The sequence below is a fragment of the Lepidothrix coronata genome, unplaced genomic scaffold, assembly GCF_001604755.1.
Source record: "Lepidothrix coronata isolate B3197 unplaced genomic scaffold, Lepidothrix_coronata-1.0 Scaffold32, whole genome shotgun sequence".
Taxonomy (NCBI): domain Eukaryota; kingdom Metazoa; phylum Chordata; class Aves; order Passeriformes; family Pipridae; genus Lepidothrix; species Lepidothrix coronata.
The window spans coordinates 3742148-3752433 of record NW_016690212.1 but is presented as its reverse complement, the minus strand read 5'-3'; the positions used below and the strand labels follow the sequence as shown (position 1 = coordinate 3752433).

The 10286-nt window shown below is 44.1% G+C and overlaps 1 protein-coding gene across 1 annotated transcript in view; it reads left to right on the top strand.

Moving 5' to 3' along the window:
- The first annotated feature begins 7244 nt into the window (after positions 1 to 7244).
- ABCD2 (ATP binding cassette subfamily D member 2) overlaps positions 7245 to 10286 on the top strand; it is a 44708-nt gene continuing 41666 nt past the window's right edge. Inside the window, exons 1-2 of the mRNA XM_017811494.1 lie at positions 7245 to 8168; positions 9540 to 9720. Coding sequence (XP_017666983.1) covers positions 7245 to 8168; positions 9540 to 9720 — 1105 coding nt within the window. The remainder of the gene's footprint in view (positions 8169 to 9539; positions 9721 to 10286) is intronic.

Here is a 10286-nt window from a genome sequence, read left to right as displayed (position 1 = left end):
TAATAAGCAAGATGCAGAGTAACTGAAATGCTTTTGAATCTCTATCCAGGGTAGGAATTTTTGGTACTTTTAAATATCAGTATGCACTTATTTAGGTCCCTAAATATCAGCCTAATTAGCTAATACTAGGAATGCACAACTAAAAGAAGCCTGACTGTTCCAAGTGGAAGCTTTCCTTTGGCAAATGCAGTGCTTAATCTTTGTTTACAGAGTTGCATGGTCTTCTTCCAGTCAGTGATCTATGTTCATTTCCTCCTTGAGAGATCAGTTTATAAAGAAATAAAGCAACACTATCTGTGGTGTTTTACACTAACCTGGTTGATTGTTCTGCCCTAGAAAGTTCTTTTTAAAAGATGGCTGTGATATTGCAAAGTCATGATAAGAGTCTGAGGAGGTTTAAAACAGAGGACAAAACTTGATTTAAAAACAAAGTTGCTCCTTTTAAAAGTAGATCCTCTTGAAAGACAGATCTCTCTTTCAATTAATTTAATGACAGGCCCTTCCTCTATTCACCTTAAAAGGGTATAGAGACAGTAGATAGTAGAGAGACTAAACAGTTTCCAAACATAGCAAACTGGTCAGCTCAGAGAGAAGCACTTAATCTGCCTGGGTCAAAATCCAATGCCCATCTGGGAAGAACATGGGATTCGATCTACATGGCAAACCACCAGCCAGGACAGTACCACTGACAACAGTAGGTTGACACATTGCTATATGAAGCAGATGCCATTCTTAGCTGGTGTTATTTAGATGGAATAATTTTTCACTGAATGAACCCTCAAGACTAGGTGCAGTCCTTGGCTTGATGGAGAACAACGCACGACATCTGTTTTCAGAATGCTGAAAACCCCATTTTATGAAAACAGTATTTCTATAAAGATTAAAAAAGACCAAAGAATCCTCTGCAGATGTGCTAAACTCCAGTAAGGGAACAATGTCAGTCTTGTTAAGAACAAATTAGGAGAGGGAGCTAAAAGAATTAAATCTTTACATGTGCTAGGAAAAAGCTGAAGGATACCAGACTTGAAAAAAAGAAACAGTCTGAACCACAGCAAATAGCTATACTGCATTCAAAAGAAGATAACAGTAAGGAACATGAACTCTGAGAAACACAAAAATACAATTAGATAGGCCAAAAAGAATTTGGGAAACAACTAGGCAAAGGAACCAAACTACTAAATCACTCTTCTTCACATCAACTAGGAGCAAAAGCTTGCTAGAGGGCCAGTTGAGGGCCAAGGTAAAACATAAGTGCTCAGAGGAGACATGGATGTTACAGAAAAGATAAGTTAGTCTTCTTGCATCGGTATTCATTGATAAGGAAACTGGGGAGAACTTTATGCAGGAATCCTTTCTGGAGAACTCAGTGAGGACCAGTCCAAAGTAAAAATAACAACAGATAGTCAAAATCATCTTAACCAAGACAGAACAAAGACTAGCAAAGCACCAGGACTAAATGGTATTCACTGAAGAGTTCTATAATGAAGCACTATGACCATGTATAACTTGATTTTGGAGTAGTTTTAGAGACTAGAGGGTAGCAAACGTGACAATTTTGAGAAATAATAATTCTGTGGCAATCCAGAAAGCTTACTTCTGCTTAAAAATTTGCAGGAACTATAATATAGGTCAGCATGTGAAAAGCTGACCTATAGTGTACCTTCTGCAGACAGAATTTGCTGCCTCATAAACATGTAGAAAAGAGCGATTGCTGTAGTCTTGATGGATTTAATTAAGGCTGCTGACAACATCTGTTACTTAAGGTTTTAAGAAATAAAAGGGAAAGTCCTGCCATTTATTAAAATGCAAAAGAAAGGGAGAACATTTAGTTCTGGTATCGCTGTAGTCAATGGCTGGGGGCTGATATGGAATAGAGGTTGACAAACTCCTGAGATGGGAAAGTTGCTGGGTGAGAGGAGAGTGGGAGAGAGTGAGGAAGAGTGAGCTCCACTGTTGAATGCCTCTTCCAGAACAGGCATAGGTGGCCATAAAGTGGAGCCTGTGGGAGTCAGGGTCAAATCAAGATGAAAGGAGGGATTCTTCATATATGATATGGTAGATCTGAGGAATTGCTTGCCATAGAGGTTATTATTTGTATAAGAGTTTACATTATTTCAAGAGAGACTGGACAAGTACTTTTAAGAGTAGAATATTTAACAGAAAAACCTCTCGCTCACAAAATTCGCACATTTAAAACCGGTCAGAGGTTGGGAGAGTATGAAGCTGTAGCAGGGGAGGCAGCATCACATGTAATTGCAATTCTTTTTCTTCCTTGGCTATCTGCTTAGAGCTATTGTTAGAGGCAGATTCCTGTGCTCGATGGAGCACTGGTCTGAACCAGTTTGCTTCTTCTTAATATTTAGAAGTCTCCCAAATAAGAGTTAATAAATAAACTACAGTAGATGATATTTGTGTTGTCATACCAGCTGCAAACTCTCACAAATTCTTGAGGCATGACAAAAGGATGGCAGCAGATCCCGTGTTTGGGGTGTATGAGTAGAAGAGATTATTTTCCTGGATTTATTCCTGCCTACACTTTTGCAGAGTAGAACACTGGCTCTGCTGAGGGCAGAGCCAGGAGCACCATTGCTAACTGATACCAGCTACATGATTTTACCACTTCTACCTGTACTATTGCACCTGGCATATAGCTTATTTAAAGTGTTCACAATGCACTTGAGAAAAGGTTTAATAAGGTAGCATTAGCATTTTCTTCAGATGATCTGAGAATAGAAACCTTAAACAGAAACTCAAAGCAAAACCTGAAAAACATATGTAACATATTCAAGACTTCTGAAAGCATAAAAAAGACACACGCTGATTCAGCTGAATTACCTGTATGAAATAAGAAATAAGCTTAACAAGAAAGAGAAATATGTCTAAAAAATACAGATATTTAAGTTTTTAAGTATTTAAGTGTAAATACTGAAATGGTAATTCTTTGTCTGAGATCCTAACTTGGCAGTTTACTGTGGTTGGAACAGCTGGCATTGATCTTCTCCATCCTTGGCCTTTTCCCTGTCCCTCTCTCTTCGTAAAGGGAAAACAACTTGTTTACACTTCTTTCTAGAGCTGTATTCTATCTAGAATCTCACTGTTCTCAGAAGTCAGAATTGTTTGTGATTGGTCTGCTATTGACTGTCCCATCAGTCAGATTACTCAAATCCCTTATGGATAAATTATCAGGGTCATACAGGGTTCACACCCACAAGTCATACAGGGTTCAAATTTACAGCAGCAAGTATGCATCTCCCTAAAGACAGAGTAAGGGAAAGAGGACTCCTGGTGTGGGAATGCCCCCCATTTACACCATCTCTGTGATGTCTACACTCAGGAGCCAAACAACAGAGCAGGATCTCCCTATTTCCTCTCTCCTCTCTTGCCATAACACACCTCTGGCTACTCTGGGTACCCTACAGCCCCATTAGGACTAAAAGAGTTGGAATCAACTGCTTGATAGGATCAGGCCAGTCTCACCACAGTGACACTTTTTCGACAAGCTTCTACGTCTGTGATTTTAAACCTGAAGCTCCTTGCTTGGCTTAGATCTTCATATCCTAAAGGAATTACAGTGTCTGGATATTCTACTGAGGTATATGAATATAGTCAATAGCTTCTCTAAACTAGGCTGAATAAGCAGATAATTTCTGCTGATACAGACTTGAAATCAAAGGTCAGGGTATCTTATCACCCTTTTCTGATAAAAACATCAAATCTGTCATTGGTGTGCCTTGACATTGCAAACTCTTTCTGTGGGTGTATTTCTGTACTTATGTAAGTGATGACATTAAAGCAAACAGAAAATCTGGAAGTACTTCAGAGTAAGGTATTTACTTGATTAATGGCTTGTATGTTCATCCTCTCGAATCTGGCTCAAGTTGAGTCCTACTATTCCCACACCACTATGATAAAATATACAGCTCAAAATTAAAGAAAATAACAGACGTTCCCAGCTCACCGTCTTACAGTACATCATATTTTAGACATTATTTACAGTTCAGTATTAGTATTTGAAAACAACAAGCACTGTGTGGATTCATGACATGTTTTACACATACTCATCCACATAGAAGCTGCTATGTACTGTATACATGACCTATGCATATCTAAATGTTAAAGATCATGAATAGTAATGATTCAAAATGCATAATTTATATCTATTTTTCAGTATCTTTATTTTTTATTTTGTTTGTCTTTATGGCACAGTGGATAACTCCATAAGCAGTGAGGAAATTCCAGTTTACTGGACACTGACATAACGGCTATGGGACCTTCTGTTAGGATCATATAAAACATCAGGTAAATGGCCTTTTGCTTAAAAAGTTGCACGCTTTGTTTTTTCAAACACTGAATCAAAAGATACAAAAAATGATCATGGAGTAGGACTGATTGATATCTCTTGCATAATAGCCTTCACATTCCAATTCCACTACCTCCACTGCAACCATAGAGTTGTGCAAGGACCAAGTGCTGGGGTGGGAGCCAGTGGGCATAAAACAGAAGAGAAAAAAGAAGCATCAGTTGCCATGATTACACTCTAGTTCCTACATATTCAAACATTCATGGACGTTAGTCACCCTAATACTCATTATTGCCATTTCTTTTTCCTCCTCAGTTATTGGTTCCTGCACACAAGTTATTTTAATGCATTTGGTGAAAACTAACCATATGACTAAAAAACAATCATTTGACACTAACAAATGTGTTTTTCCTTTAGAGAGGATAAACCTCCAAACATTCTGGTTCTAATATCAACATCCCTCCAATCTCACAGCTTCAATTACTCAAACTTCACTGAACACTGCACCAAAATTACTGCAGCTTTATTAAATATTTTTCGAGTAATATTGTGAACTTTTATTATGACTAAATGTAGTAAAATTGCTGCCTTCAGCATTAAAAAAATATAAAAATCTAACACCTAAGGCCATGCTTCACAAAGAGGAGTTTGTGCACGGACTACTGAGCAGGACTGTGGCAGAGCAAAGCTCTTGAGGCAGCAAGAACAGAAGAAAGAGAGTATTTAAAACAACAGTTTAGGCTTTTCTTCATGCTTTCAAAAGGAGGAAATACATTCCTTTTATTGACTGAAACACTGCACGGTCAGATTTGCTTCACTTAAATGTTCCCACAGATCTGACTGTGGGGTGTACGTCTGCACTAACCACCAAGCCACCAGAAATTTCAGTCGTCCAGGATCTTGCAAAGCGAAAGGTCAGCAGACATGCAGAACCAAAAGAGATCTGTGAACTTTCCCCTTTGTAAGAAAATGCTAGAGTAATGGAATATTGCAAATAGCTGTGGTTTGGCAAAATCTTAGAGTATGCTCTGGTACACACAAGCCAGAAAGGGAAGTATGCAGTTGGAGATCATGATTAAAAAAACAACAAAGCCTAAGTAAAGCAATTTCTTAGCCAGTGTATCTTGTGTCTGTGCACTGAAAAACCTTCCTATTTTACTGACAAAACAACCTGTAGTGAAATCAGGCCTACCTAACTAACTGAAAGTTAGCTGAACTGCACTAGGTCAGATTTTGACATTTTTCTAGCTTTATTTGAGTTATTAAAAAAAAAAAAAAAAAAAGGCTAGAAAGGTCTCTGTCTAGATCTCTAGCCTGTCCTCACTGGTAAAAATACAATAAACTCCAAAATTACCCCACATCTTCTCTAAGTAACTGTCCAGCCCATTGTGGACAGAATTTGTGCAATCTCCTAGGAAGAAATGAGAAATAGATGTTTCTTGGTCTTTTCCTGCTGGTCTTGGCTTATTGGACTTTTTGGAAGGCACCTGGATGTTTAGATAAATGATGTCTGATTTTTAAAAGCAAAGCTTGCTCGCTCTCAAATCAAAGATATCATTCCTTCATCCTGAAGCTTCTGTTGCTCTCTAAACATCATCACTGCACCCTGCTCCCAGTAAACGGGGCTGCTTTATAACAGTAAAGTGACTTAGCATTTGCTGAGTTACCGAGGGACTGGTGGCCTTACTCTCCATTTCTAGGGAAAGGCCGGGCTGCTCAGCACTCCTATATGCTCAGCACATTCTTAAATCCTGCTTTTATATACACACCCTAAACTAATGCTTTATCATATACCATCTTATACAGCTCCCTTACTACTACATTTTCAAGGTGTAAAAGAACCTGAAGTATTTTTTAAGTACTCTGATTCTCCCCCTGCAGTTTCAAATACAGTACCTTTTCCAAACAAGGTAAGAAGTATAAATAAGAAATTAGGAAAAGAGAAAAAATAAAGCATCAAGACAACTGCCTTTACGGTTGATTCCTTTGTGCGAAATTAGCCGGATTTTGCTGTAGAGGCCGTGCGACTCGGTCGGGGTTGTTTTGGGCTGCCAGAACACAATACCGGTTTCCTTTCGGCGAGCGGACAGGAAACAAATTACGCGAATTGTGCAGGCGCTGCCCCGGAGACGCCGAGCCGCCCGAGTCCTTCCCGCGGCCGCCCGACCAATTTCCGACCCGGGGCCGCCCGACCAATTTCCGACCCGGGGCCGCCCGAGGCCACCGGCTCCGGCTGTGCCCGCCCTCGCCCGCGTCAGTCCCGCACCGGGCGCCCCCCCCGCGACGGCGCTTCAGCTTCCCCGCCCCGGGAAGGCTCGGGGTCGCCGGGGGTGACGCGCTGTCCGCCGGGGCTGCCGCGGGGACCGCGCTCTCCCCGCTGCCGCCGTCCCCTCCTCCCCCCGTGCCGCTGGCGAGGCCGCGGCCGGGGCCGGGGGCGGAGGCGGCGCCTGCTCTGCAGGGCAGGCGGAAGGAAAGGGCGGACGCAGCCGGGGGCGAACCGGAGCGCTGCAGGGCCGAGCGCCGGGGGACCAGAGGTGCGGCTGGAGCCAAGCGCCGGGAGACCCGCCGCGAACGCGGGGCAGGGCGGAGCTCCGGGGCACTCAAGCTGCTGCCGCTACCGGCGCTGGTGCGGCCGCGCCCCGAGCTATAGCGGTGCGGCCGCGGCGGCCGTGCGGGACAGCCGGGCCGGTGCCGCCCCGCGCGGCGCAGCCAATGGTGGTCGGCGGGGCGGGCTGCGCCGCGCAGGGCTGCGTTGTGCAACGCGCCGCGCTTTGAAGGCACCATCGCCCCTGGGAGGCAGCGCTCACTCGGCATCTGTCACGGCAGGGCGGCCGGCGGCGGGCCGGGCCCAGCGCCCCAATGAAGACCCGGCGGGACCGGCCTTCGCGTTGGGCATGATCCGCCCGCGGTAGGAGCGGCGCGTAGCGGTGCCCCGGCGGGCAGGATGGCCCACATGCTGCATGCGGCGGCCCGGCGGGTTCAGTGGAGCAGGACGGGCGCCGCGAAGAGGGCGGCGTGCCTGCTGGCCGCGGCGTACGGGCTCAAGATCCTCTACCCCATCATCCGCGGGCGCGTGAAGCGAGCGGGCGGCAGAGGCGGCTCCCAGGATGAGGGGGGCCAGGCGGCGCCGCACCGCGCCAGCGGCCGGGGCAGAGCCTCCCCGGCCGTGGACGCGGAATTCTTCAGGCAGCTGCTGGAACTCCGCAAGCTGTTCTTCCCGAAGCTGGTGAGTGCCGAGCTGGGCTTGCTTTGCCTCCACTCGTTCGCTCTGGTGTCCAGGACTTTCCTCTCTATCTATGTGGCCGCCCTCGATGGGAAAATTGTGAAGAGCATCGTGGAAAAACAGCCCAGGAGCTTTATCTTCAAGTTAATCAAATGGCTGATGATTGCGATCCCAGCCACTTTCGTGAACAGCACCATACGGTACCTGGAGTGCAAGCTGGCCCTCGCCTTCCGCACGCGCCTGGTGGATCACGCCTATGAGACCTACTTTGCCAACCAGACTTACTACAAAGTGATCAGCATGGACGGGCGGCTGGCCAACCCCGACCAGTCTCTCACCGAGGACATCATGATGTTCTCACAGTCTGTGGCACACCTCTACTCCAACCTCACCAAGCCCATCCTGGATGTTGTGCTCACCTCCTACACCCTCATCCGCACAGCGCGGTCCCGGGGGGCCAACCCCATTGGGCCCACGGTCCTGGCTGGGCTCGTCGTCTACGCTACGGCCCGTGTGCTCAAAGCCTGCTCGCCCAAGTTTGGCAAGCTGGTGGCCGAGGAGGCTCACAGGAAGGGCTACCTGCGCTTCATACATTCACGCATCATTGCCAACGTGGAAGAGATCGCTTTTTACCGAGGGCACAAGGTAAGTAGGAGAGAAATTGGAGGGTGTTGTGGTCACTTTCACAGTGCCGGAGCAGACCCACGCTTTCCCTGCTGCCCTCCCTGAGCACTTTGGGTCCCTCTGACATTTAAACCTGTTTACAGCTTAGCACTTCCCATTTCTTAGGAAAATGCCATCACACAAGCGGTATCTGGGGGGAGCAGATCACAAGTTCCCTTGAGCTCTGACAATCTTCCGGTTTTGCAGCTGGATCTTATGCTTTTCTAGAAAATTTATCTCCATTATTGTTTTTCCCCCACCCAGTCCATTCTGATTAACTTTCCTAGGCTTTTTTTTTTTCCACCCATTTGTATGAACTGCCAGATTTAATACTGCAGAAATAGCACACAGGGTACACCAGAAAGTTTAGGGGAAAACTCTGTGATAGCTCAGAGCGCACTACAACCTCTGACACTCTTTTACATAGCTAAGCAAAGATGTAGTCATCAGAGTCTTAAAATAGCTTAAGTACAGTACTTCTGCAATCATAGTTACATAAACTAGTAGCTTGTTTTAAAGCCACCTGATTAAGAAACTCTTCATATTTTTATTAGAAGTGGATTTTGGCTGTAATAGCTTTCAAACACAATTGGAAAAAAAACTTGTTTCATGTAAGGTGAAAATGAAAGCTGGAAACCAGCCTGAAGTATTACTCTCTGAGTCCAAGCAATGATTATATAAGGTAAATGGTTTATTTTTGTAGACACAGTTATTCTCAAAAGCTGCCTATAGTAATGTTTTAAGTGTAGCTAAATTAAACATTTTCTCAATTCCCACATATCCGGGCTTGAGCTGAATACATACTGTATTGACTTGCAACTCTCTTTGACTTGTTAAACCTCTTGGGATAGTTCTCTCTTCTCCCAGACTTCTTGCAAAAACAAGCAGCTTTGCATTTCAGGGATCAGCTCTGCAACTTTAAGTCACTGGAGATAATTGATCCCCAAACGCTGCCCAATATGAGTTTCAGTTGCTGTGAAACTCTACAGCTGCAGCTTTTTTAGAAGGATGTGGCATCAATCTTATTATGGTTGTTAGAATCAGCTGCTGTTGTGACTGCCTTCTATGTTGTTCTTGTATATATCAGAGATCTTAAAAGAGTTGAAAACCTGCCAATGTTCTATCGAGGGACGATAGATAGTGTAATAAGATGGTGTAAATAAGAAGCAGGTGCACTGACTTCTGTAAAGCTGTGAGACTGCAGTAGAGTGAAAATAAAGTACCACGTAGCAGATGTGATTCAGAAGCCACAGCTCTGGGTGCTGGATTATTTCAGGTGCATATGTGAATGTATCTTGTATGACATGTGCATCTTTGTTGCATTGTATAAATGTTTTATTTTTTTAACTGTAGGTAGAATTGAAACAGCTGCAAAAAAGCTACAAAGCTTTGACAGATCAAATGAATCTCATTTTGTCCAAACGTTTATGGTACATCATGATAGAGCAGTTCCTGATGAAGTATGTCTGGAGTAGCTGTGGTATGATTATGGTCGCTGTGCCCATCATTACTGCAACGGGATTTGCAGATGGCGGTAATACATTTTTTTCTTAATTTCTAAATGTTTCTTTAAAGTTATGTCCTCAAAAGACTGTACTTCCCCTGAATGCCGCTCATATTGATTTATTTTTCACAGACTTTATTACAACATCCCTATCCTGTGTGTAACTTTCAAGCATAGCAAGTCAGCTGAGGAAAGAGCAACACAAATGATTCAACTTTGAGCGTAAGCCTGATAAACAGTATGAAGTCAGGACTTAGAGGATCCTTGTGTCACACAAGATTACAATGTTAATTGCCATCCTTTTTCACTAGCTACTCTTGGGATGGTAGGCTGATGTTTGCAGCATCTCCATTTACAAAATGATACTATGAACTTTCGTAGAGTGCTTATCTCCTCCTTCCATAAACCACAGTGTAATCAAAGGTAATTATAGGCCATTTTTCTCTTACTGTTGACCTGTTAGGAACCGCTGGTTTTCCCTGACTCCATGGGCAAAGAGAAGGTGAAATTCAAATTCCAGACTAGGATGGTATAATTTTTGACGTCCTGTCACAACTTTCCTGGAAGTGAAACAAGACTCAAGTAGTGTTTTTATT